We start from the raw sequence: 15,110 nt of genomic DNA, 5'->3' as shown, positions 1-15,110 counted from the left end.
AGGGTGTTTCCCAAATGCCTGTATGGAATAAGCACACTTGTAAAAAGAAATTTGCATTTCTACTTGCTGATAGCAATGTCCATGTAGATGGGAAGAATGAGGAAATGATATATATTTTTCACAACTCAATGATGCAGTGTCTGTTAAAGATATTAAAACAATCATTTCATGGTACTACAAACCAAATATTCCATAGACAGAAACCCTTGAAAATGATGTTACTTTGTTTTAAACATTAGCTTTTTACCTGAAATTAGTTCATATCACTTCCCCATTCAGCCTATGCTGAAAAAGTTTTATTAATTAGATTTGATTAGATTCAGTTGTTCTGTGAAAGTTTAGTTTTACTTTGGTGTCCTTGCACTTTCACACAATTGAAAATAGCTTCTGATAACAACTAATATTGGGGAAAGTAGGGCCAACTATCTCTTTAAGGAAAAGCTGAAATGTTTGTCTTTCAAGAGACGTTCTTAATTATGAAAACCAAAAGCTTATATTAAAGGGAGTGCTTTTCTTTCTCTTAGGAAGGTTTTTATTTTGATGCAAAGGTTTATTAGAAATTGACAGTGGCTCATGCCTGTAATCTTGCCACTTTGGAAGGCTGAAGTGTGAGGATTGCTGGAGGCCAGGAGTTCAAGACCACCCTGGATAACAGAGTGAGAACTTGTCTCTACAAAATACTTTTTAAAAATCTCTCTCTATCTGTCTGTCTGTCTGTCTATCTATCTATCTATCTATCTATCTATCTATCTATCTATCTATCAATTAATCATCTGTTTGTCTATCTGCACGTATGTGTTTATTAGAAATGAAGAATGGCTCTTTCTAATGTGATGGTATACAGAGTTTAGGTGATAAAATTTAACTGAGCTAGTCTTCTAAGAAATATCAAGTATTTCCCGTGTTCTATCCCTCTGAAGATTGAAAAGAGGAAGAACATTTCTGGTCTATAGCTTTGGTTGGCGTTTATAGCACTGAGCTATATTGATCTGCTGCTGCATATTGTATAGCAACAAATAATCATTCATTTTACTTTAGCAAATGTAAGGGAGTCTCCAACTACTAGACTGGAAAAGAAGAGCCCTATGTACTAGTTGTCTTTCTTATCATCTCTATTAGTAAATGTTTACTTACTTGAATAAAGTAAGTACTGTATACATCCTGTGAATTAATAATATATAAAAATACTTTGGAATCATGACCAAATGAAATAGTGCTTTTTAATATCATGCACAGAATGGTGATTCAGATATGTTGGTATGAGAATGAGGAATTCTTTCTATTGAAATTTAAAAAAAAATGTTACCAGTTTTTAGCCTCAGCTCTTTAGGAGTCCGAGCCTCTTATATCTGCTAAAGTCACAACATTCCTCATCTTATGCTGGACCCAAGCGAAAGACTCCTGACCTTTATTGGGCCAGGATATCAGCTGTTTTCAGTCTGAAGCTGTGATTTTCAAAATTAACATCCATTAGTTTCTTTGAAAATGTGATATTAATTGAATGCCTTCATCTCTCCTTGCTGAATTCCAATAGGAATCCTTAAAATAGAAAAAGCCTACTCTTTTTTCCCTTATTTTTTAACTTTACTTTTAATTTATGTTATTTTGTTGTGCATTTTGCATATCTTTTTGCAGTCTCACATCATATTAGAACAAGGAAGGGTATAAATAAATGAGTTTTAACTTAATGTCTTTTAAAGCAGTGTTTCCCACCTGGGAGGCATATCAGAATCATCTATGTAATGTTTAATAAAAAACAGATGGTAGGCCCCATGTTGGCCCTGATGAATCAGAATCTTCAGGGTGGTGGAGCTTAAGTTTATATATGTTTCAAAAGTTCCCCAGCTGTTTCTGATAATGTATCTTTAATTTTGAACCACAGGGCTAAACTGTTTTCTGTTTCTTTGTTTACTTTTCCAAGGTAATGTGTGATGTGACTCTATGGCAAATATTTTTCTGGAATAATTCATACCAAGAGTTTTCTTTAAATTTATCTGTTTTTATATTTACTTAAAAAAATTCTGTGTGTGTATATATTTGTATACATAAATATATACACACATATATATTTATATGCATATGTATATACATATATAATATTGGATTTTTGTCATAGTTTGACTATAAAAATGACCCACAGATACTTATTTTGATTTTGTCCTGTTCTCCTTGAGAGTGATCCCTTTGGTTTTCTGTAGCATAAACATGAGTGGGAATGAATCTTTTGCTTGGGCACAGGAAAAGATGAGGAATGTCGTGACTGGCTCAGTAAACACGGATGATGGTGATCAATTTAGTCTTGGTTGTTGTAACTGTCATTGGCAGCAAGAGAGTGGTATTGCTCATATAGTTTGCATAGAATTTAGAATTCATAGTTGAAGAATTAAATAAAATTATTTAAAAAGGACAAATTTCGACAATGCGTCAAAACCAGCCTTTTAAGTTTACGAGAACTTGCTGAGTTTGAATGTTACTGTTTTTCGAAGGTCTTTATGATTCAAAATGAGCCTATTCATACTTCCTAAGTCAGTACTTTCTTTTTTAAAAATTTCCAGCTTTTAAGTTCAGGGGTACATGTGCAGGATGTGCAGGTTTGTTACACAGGTAAATGTGTGCCATGGTGGTTTGCTGCACAGATCATCCCATCACCCAGGTATTAAGCCCACCATCCATTAGCTATTCTTCCTGATGCTCTCCCTCCTCCCTCCACTCACCCTCTGACAGGCTCCAGTATGTGTTGTTCCCCACCATGTGTGCATGTGTTCTCATCATTCAGCTTCCACTTATAAGTGAGAACATGTGGTATTTGGTTTTCTGTTCCTGCGTTAGTTTGCTAAGAATAATGGCCTCCAGCTCCATCCATGTCCCTGCAAAGGACATGATCTAGTTCCTTTTTATGGCTGCATAGTATTCCATGGTGTATATTTACCACATTTTCTTTATCCAGTCTATCATTGATGGGCATTTAGGTTGATTCCATGTCTTTGCTCTTGCGAATAGTGTTGCAATGAACATATGCATGCTGTGTCTTTATAATAGAATGATTTATATCCCTTTGGGTATATACTCAGTAATGGGATTGCTGGGTTGAATGGTATTTCTGCCTCTAGGTCTTTGAGGAATTGCCACACTGTCTTCCACAATGGTTGAACTAATTTACACTCCCACCAACAGTGTAAAAATGTTCCTTTTTCTACAGAACCTCGACAGCATCTGTTGTTTTTTGAATTTTTAATAGTAGCCATTTAGTCAGTACTTTCTTGATAGTGAGAAGATTGAAATAATTAAGACTTAAATTTTAATCTTGGTTTCAATACAGATTCGTTGCCATTATGAATATAAAGCAAATTAATTAGTTTTCTATCTGCTGAAAGTTGGGAGTATGTAGCCAAGAATTTACAGAAGACTTTAAATATTTGGATAAAAGTGACTGTAAATGTGTTTAACTTTTGTTTGCTGTAAGTCACACAAAATGTATCTGAAGGTGATAGAAAAGAAACTATCCACATTAATGCATGTAAGAAAAAATTGTTCATATTATATAGCTCCAGTTTTTTTACAGTAGATAAACTTTTATATGCCACAACTATTAATAATTTGCTTAAGTCTGTTACACTATTTTATTGTTAGCACATTGTGTGTGTGCTTTTAAAAATTGCTTGTAAGTGCTATGCTATTGTTTCCCAATTCCTGTACCTCATCTGATGACTATCCTCAATTTCCTCCATTATGAAGTCTCTTTAAATAAAATGAGTCCCTGTGATGGTCCTAGCATAGCTTTTCAGGGAAACTCATCAACTGCAAGAAAATGCACATTATTGATAAACATCTCTGCATGTTGAGTTTGCATGATTCTTCATTTTATTTTATTTTATTTTTTATTATTATACTTTAAGTTCTAGGGTACATGTGCATAACGTGCAGGTTTGTTGCATATGTATACTTGTGTCATGTTGGTGTGCTGCACCCATCAACTCATCAGCACCCATCAACTCGTCATTTACATCAGGTATAACTCCCAGTGCAATCCCTTTCCCCTCCCCTCTCCCCATAATAGGCCCCGGTGTGTGATGTTCCCCTTCCCGAGTCCAAGTGATCTCATTGTTCAGTTCCCACCTATGAGTGAGAACATGCAGTGTTTGGTTTTCTGTTCTTGCGATAGTTTGCCGAGAATGATGGTTTCCAGATGCATCCATGTCCCTACAAAGGACACAAACTCATCCTTTTTTATGGCCGCATAGTATTCCATGGTGTATATGTGCCACATTTTCTTAATCCAGTCTGTCACTGATGGACATTTGAGTTGATTCCAAGTCTTTGCTATTGTGAATAGTGCCACAACGAACATACGTGTGCATGTGTCTTTGTAGCAGCATGATTTATAATCCTTTGGGTATATATCCAGTAATGGGATGGCTGGGTCATATGGTACTTCTAGTTCCCAGGATACAAAATTAATGTGCAAAAATCACAAGCATTCTTATACACCAGTAACAGACAGAGAGCCAAATCATGAATGAACTTCCATTCACAATTGCCTCAAAGAGAATAAAATACCTAGGAATCCAACTTACAAGGGACGTAAAGGACCTCTTCAAGGAGAACTACAAACCACTGCTCAGTGAAATAAAAGAGGACACAAACAAATGGAAGAACATACCATGCTCATGGATAGGAAGAATCAATATCGTGAAAATGGCCATACTGCCCAAGGTAATTTATAGATTCAATGCCATCCCCGTCAAGCTACCAATGAGTTTCTTCACAGAACTGGAAAAAACTGCTTTAAAGTTCATATGGAACCAAAAAAGAGCCTACGTTGCCAAGACAATCCTAATTCAAAAGAACAAAGCTGGAGGCATCACGGTACCTGACTTCAAACTATACTACAAGATTCTTCATTTTAAAATTGAGTCAGCACATGGATGGTTAGGTCATCATAAGAGTTGGCATACGAAAACACAGGAATAGAGCTGATTGAGTTAAATTCTGTTATTCAGGTAGAAATTACTGCCATTATGTAAACTTACATTTTAAAAGCGGAAGAAAATGCTAAATATAAAGAAGGGGAAAAAACCTCTCACTCTCACTATATTATATAATGAGTAATGGAAAAAATTCTTAAAATGACCAAAAAAAGACTTTCTGAAGAGCTTTCTTTTTGGGGATTGGAGAAGATGACTTCTCTGTTGTTATATGGAATGTTAAGTTCAGACAGTGGTGACTCTATAAAGCCATGTGAGCTGCCTTGCATGTCTTAAAAATTAATTTGTCGTGTTCTTTGGTGGGTGGTGGGGATTTGTTTTAGGATATGACAGCACGTGATCTGCTACAGCAGAGATACACCCTTCCAAATGGAGACACTGCCTGGCGGTCCTCACCCCTTGTGAATGCTGCTCTGGAAGGCAAGCTGGTCCTGTTGGATGGCATTCACCGGGTGAATGCGGGCACACTCGCTGTATTGCAAAGGTGGGTAGGCGTCACAAAAATCCCCCAAACACACATACACACACACACACACACACACACACACACACACACACCCCCCAACTACTCTGACTTAAGCAGTAAAGATGGAACTATCTCATTCTTTCTCTTTTTTTTTAAACTGGGTTGTGTAGATTCTGAAAAATCATGATTCTATACCACGTAGAATGGCACTTTTTTATTGTTATAAACACAATGCAGTAAAACTCCAAATAATGAACATTTTGGGAAAAACCACTGCCATAGCAAAATTCCATGTGTAGGTGCTGCAAAAAGAAAGCGCTTCAGTAGTAAGTTTGAAAGACTTTATATATACAGGTGTATACATGCAGCATGTCACATTGCTGGAGTTTCTGTAATTTACAGAGTCACAGCTTCAGTATTTACAAACTCCTTATGAATCATAGATCTTAATTATTGGTTGGTCTTGTCGAAATCTTTTTTGAGAGAGAGAGAAAATTAGTTTTGTATATAAAATATATAATACCTTTAAATTATGTTTTATATAGACTAAAAAAGCTCACTTTGTTGGTTGTAAACTTGAACATTTCTGTAACTGTTGTTTTCTTATTTTGGGTTTAGTTGGGAAAAATTTCCACACATTCTTAAAACTTCTTTAGAATTTAATGTTAAGAGAAGCCTCTTCATGTGTAACTTTTGTAGAAAATATTCCCATCCTGTATCATTTTAGGAAATTAATGATACTGACTTTTTTTTATTTATTTTGGTTCTCTAACTTGTGGACATTTGATTTTTAACTTTGACTCATTAGGAAAGGTTAAATAAGTAGAATAAGCCATTATCCCAACTAACCACTCAGAGTTTTTTTTTTTCTTAACGTGATGCAGATACTGAATGTAATTAAAAATTCTAAATACATTATGTTAATCCTGACTAGAGGTTAGAACATTTAAAAATAGTCACAAACTTTCAGTGATTTACCAGAAACGTTCCATAGATTTACAATATTTTTTTCTCCCAGACAGACAACTGCAGACACGACAATAGTCCCATTTTATTAGCTATCTTTTGCATGTTTGCAAGTAGTAATAATAGAAGCAGCTACTACCATTAATTGAGTACCTACTCTGTGCTGGGCATTATGCTAAGCCAGTGCTTCTCAGGTTCTCAACCTTGGAATCACCTTGCAGGATGGGAATTAAAAAATACTGATGCCAGCCAGGTGCAGTCGCTCACACCTATAATCCCAGTGCTTTGGGAGGCCAAGGTGGGCAGATCACAAGGTCAAGAGATTGAGACCATGCTGGCCAAGATAGTGAAATTTCTTCTCTACTAAAAATACAAAAATTAGCTGGGCGTAGTGGCACGTGCCTGTAGTCCCAGCTACTCAGGAGACTTGAGGCAGAAGAATTGCTTGAACCCGGGAGGTGGAGGTTACAGTGAGCTGACATCCCACCACTGCACTCCAGACTGGGTGACAGAGCAAGACTCTGTCTCAAAAAAAAAAAAAAAAAAAAAAAAGTGCTGATGCAGGCCGGCGCAGTAGCTCACACCTGTAATCCCAGAACTTTGGGAGGTCGAGGTGGGTGGATCACCTGAGGTCAGAAGTTCGAGACCAGCCTGGCCAACATGGCAAAACCCAGTCTCTATTAAAATAAAGTACAAAAATTATCTGGGCATGGTGGTGTGCACCTGTAATCCCAGCTACTCAGGAGGCTAAGATAGGAGAATAGCTTGAACCCAGGAGGTGGAGGTTGTAGTGAGCCTAGATCGCACCACTGCACTCCAGCCTAGGTGACAAGAGCGAGACTCTGTCTCAAAAAAAAAAAAAAAAAAAGACAACCTCATGCCTGGGCTTCGCCATCAGAATTTTCTGATGTAATTGGTCTAGGCCAAGGTCTGAACATTGGTATTTTTAAACACTTCCCAGAAGATTCTAAAGTACAGTCAAGATTGAGAACAACTATATTAATCCATTTTACATTAGCTGTTTAGTTTTCACATTAATATTGTGAAGTTGTGACTGCCTTAACATTATTGAAGATGAGTTTAGAGAGACAGAGTCATTCTCCCTCTCCCCACTCATTCAGCTAGTAAGGTGCACAGCTGGAGTTGAACCCGGGTCTGATTGGTTCCACCGCCCACGCTCCTACCCACTGCGTTTATACAGCCTCCCCTCCCTTCAGTGCTTATAGAATGGAGGCTATGTAGCCTAACTCTATTGTGGACAATAGGAGACTTAGGGGTTGGTGTGAGATATAGAACAGTGCTTTTCAGCCATTGCAACATTTGGAAGACTATGCTGTGTGTGATGTGGATGTTTAGGTCACCATCAGAGTTGCCATATGTAAAGCAATGTAGTTATTTCATTATAAAGATTTTTGGTGTTTTTAAATATTGTAATTCCAAAGATAGAAATATTTTTGTGCCAACTCTTGCAGTTACTTTAGACTGAAGAGAGTAAGTGCCACCTGCCTTGTTTATTAATATGTACCTTGTGGTTATCTTGAGACACTCATTCAGCTGTTTCTTTTGCTCTCCCTCCTCCTCCTTTCTTTTTTTCCTCCTTCCCCTCTTTCATATCCCTATCAGGTATTTATGACTGCTCCCCTCTGGTACAGAAACCAACAGTTTTGCCAAGTATAACAGCACTAGCCAATTTGAAATTTTGAAAGGTCCATCTAACAAAATTATTAGACTCAATTGCCAGCAATAATAGAATGTTGGCTGACTGATTCTGCCTCTAAAAACTTCAGTGTTCAAAACAGATTAATTTATTTTCAGACTTTTTTCTTATCTTGTTAGGTTAATCCATGATCGAGAGCTAAGCCTCTATGATGGTTCTAGGCTGCTGAGAGAAGACAGGTATATGCGTTTAAAAGAGGAGCTGCAACTGTCTGATGAACAGCTACAGAAGAGGTAATTTGGGGTCCATTACTCCTATTGTTAGTTTATTGTTAAGTGAAAAATAATACATTTTATGATTTTTCCAAACCTAGAATAATGCCAAGATAACTTTGAATAGTTTAATAATTTGGTGTTCTGGATATGCCACTACTTTGGCATTTCTTAAAATTTGAGGTTGCTCTCCAAGGTGTACTCTGTACTCTCAGCTTTCCTTTTTTTTTTTTTTTAAACCTAGTCAGCTGTTTTATTTGCTTTTTTGTTGTTAATATGACAGTAATTTATTTATTTTTTTTTTAAATTTTTTTTTGAGAGAGAGTCTCTCTCTGTCACCCAGGCTGGAGTGCAGTGGCGCAATCTCGGCTTACTGCAAGCTCCGCTTCCCAGGTCCATGCCATTCTTCTGCCTCAGCCTCCCGAGTAGCCGGGACCACAGGTGCCTGCCACTATGCCCGGCTAATTTTTTGTATTTTTTAGTAGAGATGGGGTTTCACCGTGTTAACCAGGATGGTTTCTATCTTCTGACTTTGTGATCCACCTGCCTCGGCCTCCCAAAGTGCTGGGATTACAGGCGTGAGCCACCGTGCCCAGCCGACAGTGATTTTTAAAAAAAAAATTTTTTTATTTCAATAGTTTTTGGGGCATAGATGGTTTGTGGTTACATGAGATCTTTAGTGGTGATTTCTGAGATTTTGGTATACCTGTCACCTGAGCAGTGTACCCAATATGTAGTCTTTTATCCCTCACCACCCCCCTCCAAGCTTCCCTGCCCCTGAGTTCCAAAAGTCCATTATATCATTTTTATGCCTTTGTGTCCTCATAGCTTAGCTCCCACTTGTAAGTGATGACATGTGAAATTTGGTTTTCCATTCCTGAGTTACTTCACTTAGAATAATGACTAGAATAATGACCTCCAGCTCCATCCAAGTTCCTGCAAAAGATATTGTTTCATTCCTTTTTATGGCTGAGTAGTATTCCATGGTGTGTATGTGTGTGTGTGTGTGTGTGTGTGTGTGTGTATCACATTTCCTTTATCCACTCATTGATAGGCACTTCATATCTTTGCAATTGCAAATTCTGTTGCTATAAACATGCATGTGCATGTATCTTTTTCCTATAATGACATCTTTTTTGGGGGGTAGATATCCAGTAGTGGGATTGCTGGATCAAATAGTAGTCTACTTTCAGTTCTTTAAGGACTCTCCATACTGTTTTCCATAGTGGTTGTGCTAATTTACATTCCCACTAGCAGTGTAAAAGTGTTACTTTTTCACCGCATGCATGCCAACATCTATTATTTTTTGACTTTTTAATTGTGGCCATTCTTGCAGGAGTAAGGTGGTATCTCATTGTGGTTTTACTTTTCAGCCCTACTTTTAAATAAGCATTTAAATGTTTTATAAGAACATTGGTGTTAAGAAGGTAATCTTTCCTCTGTTGCCCTTTCAGTTCAGTTTGGACCTCATATTTTGTATTCTCTCAACAAAACTAAAGCTGGGCCCACAATTAACTGGGCTTATCCTCCAGGGAGGTCATCAGTATTGCTGGAGTATGCCATCTGATATCAGATTACCCATTGTAGCTCATTTAAACATTTCTTATGGAGATGTAACAACCACATGCAATGGTGAGACTTGACTGGGTCCTGGAGGAGAAAACAAAATAAAAACGGCTATAAAAAAATTAGAAAAGTTTAAATATGGACTATATTATATGATATTGAATTACTAATTTCCTTAAGTATGATAGTGGTATCGTGGTTATGAAGGAGACTATTCCTATTCTTATGATATGCATGTTGAGATACTTAAGAGATAAAGTAAAAAAAAAAAAAAAGTATACAACTTCCAAATATTTCAGAAAAAAGACATGTATGTGTGTGTACAAATAGACATACCACAGAAAAAAAGAGAGAAATATCGAGTCAGAGTGAGAACACAAATGTGGTAAAATCTTAACAGTTAGCAATATCTAGGTGAATGATATATGGGTATTTATAGTCTATTTTTGATATTTTCTATGAGTTAAAAAAATTTTCAAAACAAAAGGTTTGAAGGAAAATCTTTCTTTCAGCTGCATACTATATAGAATGAAGTTTGACAAATATGTTATTTTCTATCTTGCTACATTGCCACGGATATTTTAACAGAATTAGAGATTGGCATACAGAGGAACTCCTCATCACTTAATCTATCTCTGTTTAGTTGAAGCTGTCTTACCACTCAAAGGGTTTACTGCCATATTTAAAACATTTAAATCCCGTAAAAGATAATTAAGTGTATTTATTATTGTTTGTATTTTAAGAATAAATTTATTTAAAAATTTCTTGGAATTTTTTCCAAGAGGGGAAATGTTAAATTCCTCCCTATCTCTGTACAAGTCACTAAAAATTCACTTGATTACATAGCTGCTTTTACTTCAGAGGTATACATTATCAAATTCTTCTAGACTGGCAAATGGTTGGTTGAGTGTTTAGGGAGGCGAGTTAGAGATCCTTTGCATATCATAACTTTGGTTTACAGCAGTCAGCTTTGGCACATTATTTGCATGTGAATCACGGGTCATGGAACAGTTTATATTTTCAGAGGGATGAATCAAAGCAATTTTGCAATAGCTCACAGCATGCCTGCCTGGCAGTTTCTCTTAGGACATCAGAAGCATTGTACTTGTCTCCAAATGTCCGGGAAATGACAACCATTTTCTATGAAAAGTACCCAAGTTCTCTAATGGTCACAGGCAGTTTTACAAATGAAAATACTTTCAGGAACTGGGTGGCCCTGAGCATCATGTTCAGGGTCTGGCTCAGAGTGGTTAATAGTACTTTCTTCTCAAAGTTTTCCGCCTTCATCACTGTGGATTTATGTCTCCCTTGTGAATGCAAACTAGGCTCAGCTCTATTTCCAGAGGTCACTGGGAGAAAGTGGAGAGAGATCATAGCAATGCCTTCTCTCCTTCATTTGCTTTTTAAAAATTTTCATTTGAATTTTTACCACTGTTAAACATGCATGGAACTTGAGCCAGATAGTTTTTCAAAGTATTTTATGAAAAATACCATCCTCTGTCATAGGTTGGTTGGTTGATAGTCTCCCATTTCCCACATCTTACTCCCCAGGGGCTACTACTTTCAACCTTTAGGTCTTTCTTTTGGTATTTACTTCTGTGTCACTAAACAATATACTTTCATTGATATTTCTTGATTTATTTTTAGTGTTAGGAATAATCTGTTGATTTCTACATGGACAATTAATGTTTAGCTCTTTACCACCTCTTGCCTCATTACACGTGCACACTTCTATCCCTCATTCTTCCTAAAGAGTTATGTAATAATTTTGTTTAGAACTTTATTCAATGCTTACATTATTATGACAACCTAAGAACTGTACCCACTTAAGCAGTTTACTATACAACAATCATTTTCCTTTCTTGTGTACATCTTGTTTTTTCCTGAGTTAATTACTACATATGAAGAGAGACAGATATGTAAATCAGTAACTACAATGTAATTTTAAGTGTTAGAATAAAGGTCTGTATAATACTGTATGGGAGCATTGAGGAGAAAGTGACTGTCTCCATGTATATATTGCCGTATTTTTCATCCCAAACACTTCCCTTATTGTCTAAATCTCCCCTCAGCACGTTCAGGCACACCTGATATTTATCAATTCCATCTTCTATCAATTTCTTTTTCTCTTTTCTGTCTTTTTTTGAGACAGGGTCATGTTCTGACAACCAGACTTGAGTGCAGTGGCACGATCTCAGCTCACTGCAGCCTTGAACTCCTGAGCTCAAACCATCCTCCCGCCTTAGCCTCCCAAGTAGCTGGGACTACAGTTGCACATTGCCACACCTGTTTTGTTTTGTTTTTGTTTTTGTTTTTCCCATTTTTTTTTTGGAGCGGTCTCACTGTGTTGCTGAGGCATGTCTTAAACTGCTGGCCTCAAGGGATCTTCCTGCCTTGGCCTCCCAAGGTGCTAGTAATATAGGTATGAGCCACCACTCCTGGCCTTTCTGTCAGTTTCATGTTTCTCCCATGGTATATTCTGATGAACTCTAATCTGGGCTTGTGGCTCTTTATACTTGTAGCTCCTACATCATCTCAGATCTGTCTCCACTCCCACTTACTCAGTTTCCTGTGTTCTTTTTTCTTGTACCTTTTATTATTTAGATGTATGTTGAGCCTCCTGGGCAGAACTTCTAATTTTATTTTATTTTCTCTATTATGTTCTGTCAGGATCTTGGTCCGTCCTTAACTTTTCAGAGGTGAGATGTCCTAACAATGATTCTTCTTTGTTGTCCGAATATTTCTAACAGTTGAAAGCCGAATCCCTTTCCTTATCAGTAATTTTTCTTTTTACCTGAGAAACACACCATTTTCTTAATTTTGTTGTTAAACACAGTCATGTTACAGAATCTGCTTCTTTCTGATAGTATGGATTGTTGGTAAATTTTTTTTACCTTTGCTTAGCCTTAATTTAATTTTGTGACTTCTTTTTGTCTTCTGGAGAATAAATGTGTTCTTTTTTAGGGTTATAATAGGTTAGATTCTTCTCTTAAGCTGCTTGGCAGTACTTCTTTCAGGACTGTGTTTATTGAGTAGAAGACTGACAGCTTGACTAAAAGACATAGCACAGTGCAAAAGCAGCAAATTTGTACTCAGTGAGGAAATTATTTCATGAGTTGTTCTTATAAGTAATATGACCCATTATCTAGCATGTGTTGATCCCATATGCTGGTCATAGCTAATATATCACTTTTGGCAGTAGCATTTGAATTTCACATTAGAAACTTATGACCCACATTGTCTGTCCTTTCATTTCGGTACTTAATCACAGAACTGAATTTTAGCAAAGGGATTATTTCTAATAGTCTTTAAAGAAACTCAGCTTTTATTTTATTTACTTATATTAATGCTTTTTTGTGGAAGATTTTGAGAGAGAGAAAGAGGTCAAAGGTAGAATGACAGGGAAGGTTTTTGTTTTCCTTTTTAAGAGGAAGCGTTGTGGAGGCTGGGGATGGTCAATGCTCAGAGGTGGTGTATCAGTTGCAGCTGCCTAACAGAAAGAACAGCGTCTACAGTCTTGTACAAATAAATAAATCTACCTCCAGGGGATCAGTACTCTTCAGACAACTTCTACTAATTTGTAGAATAATGCTTCCTGAGAGTTGGCTTTAAAGCTCTTGTTCCAACTGTAGCGTCTGGATGATGTTTTTGAACGTGAATGTTATAATGGTAATCCATGGAGTCATTCACTCTCTAGGCTCCCAGAATAGTACCCAGATGATCTTATCTATAGACTGATGATTGGAGATAACGGATTTGGTGAGTGTAACTATTTGTTATTGAGTGTTAGCATTGCTTCATTCTTTCCTTCAGATTAAATGTTTATTGAGGATCAGCTCTAAGATGACACACTTGCTGCCATCTGTGGTGTACCACACATGAAGACAGATATATAAATAAATAAACACAATGCAGTTTTTTAGTGTTAGACTGCAGGTCTGTATAAAATGCTGTGGGAACACAGAAGACAAATTGACTAGTAACTGTGCCTTGAGAGGTTGGAAAAGGTTTCAAATACTGTTTACACTCGTAGCTCCCAGGGTTTTCTCCTTGACCTTTTCTTTTCTTTGGGCAATGTCAGTCACTCTTATATCCTTATCTGTCATTGATATACTGAGCATTCTTTTTTTCTCTCTGTCTTTTCCCTCCCCTCCCCCTCTCCTCCCCTCCCCTTCTCTCCTCTCCCCTTCCCCTCTTTTCTTTTGTTTTGTTTCATTTTGTTTTCTTTTCTTTTTTCTTTTCAATAGGGTCTCACTCTTTCACCCAGGCTGAGGTGCAGTGGTGCTATCATAGTTGACTGCAACCTCAAACTCCTGGGTTCAAACTTTCCTTGTGAATAGCTGGAACTACAGGTGCATACCACCACACTAGACTAATTAAAAATTTATTTTTGTAGAGATGGGGGTCTCTCTCTGTTGCCCAGGCTGCTCTTGAACTCCTAGCCCCAAGCAGTCCTCCCTCCTCACCCTCCCAAAGTGCTGGGATTACAGGCATGAGACACTGCACCCAGGCAATAGACTGAGCATTCTTTAAAAGCGCTTTCCAATTTAGTTTTCTCTGCTAAGTGCCATCTGACTACTAGATGTCTCTCCTTAATGTGTCTTAGAGACACTTTGAACTAATGTCTACAAACCTGCTATTCCTCTTAAATACCTTAACTTAGTGAATGAAACCCCTTCCTCTCCCCACACATAGGATACAAGTTTAAAGTGTCTGATCTATAAATTTGATCACATCACTGTTTAAGTCCTTCAGTGGTTTCCATCGCCTACAGTGTTTAGGGCCAGTATCTACACATGCCTGCCTTGTCAGCCTTGTCTTTCACCTCTCAGGACCAGCACAGCAAACTTCTGCTATTCCTTTAAGAGTAATGTCCTCTGTGAAACCTTCTCTGACATTCCTCTAGCCCTTTCCAAGGCCAAGACAGATTTAAGAGCTTCTTTGCTTCTAGACCCAGTTGGTAAATTTAGATACCTCTTCTGCTTTCAGAGAGGAAACTCAGGTAAAGGTAACTCTATTAATCCAGTTTTAGTTGACCTTCTGAGTTAGCAATGTTTCCTTATGTGAACCTAGTAATTAGGAATACTTTGATGCCTTTTAATGACAAAGTCTATTAATTGAGGGTCTCAAAATTAACAGCTTCTAGCAGTGGGTTACTAACCCTTTAAGCTTTATAGTGTGAAACCCAGTTTCTAAAC

The 15,110-nt window shown here is 37.2% G+C and overlaps 1 protein-coding gene across 1 annotated transcript in view; it reads left to right on the top strand.

Moving 5' to 3' along the window:
- The window catches only part of VWA8 (von Willebrand factor A domain containing 8), a 389,692-nt gene that overhangs the window by 110,663 nt on the left and 263,919 nt on the right, over nucleotides 1-15,110 (top strand). The window contains exons 13-14 of the mRNA XM_025364717.1: nucleotides 5,309-5,469; nucleotides 8,254-8,367. Of these exons, the coding sequence (XP_025220502.1) occupies nucleotides 5,309-5,469; nucleotides 8,254-8,367 (275 nt within the window). The remainder of the gene's footprint in view (nucleotides 1-5,308; nucleotides 5,470-8,253; nucleotides 8,368-15,110) is intronic.

The sequence above is a fragment of the Theropithecus gelada genome, chromosome 17 (assembly GCF_003255815.1).
Source record: "Theropithecus gelada isolate Dixy chromosome 17, Tgel_1.0, whole genome shotgun sequence".
NCBI classification, from domain to species: Eukaryota; Metazoa; Chordata; class Mammalia; order Primates; family Cercopithecidae; genus Theropithecus; species Theropithecus gelada.
The sequence above is the reverse complement of the archived record's forward strand: the minus strand, read 5'-3'. Positions and strand labels throughout refer to the sequence as shown.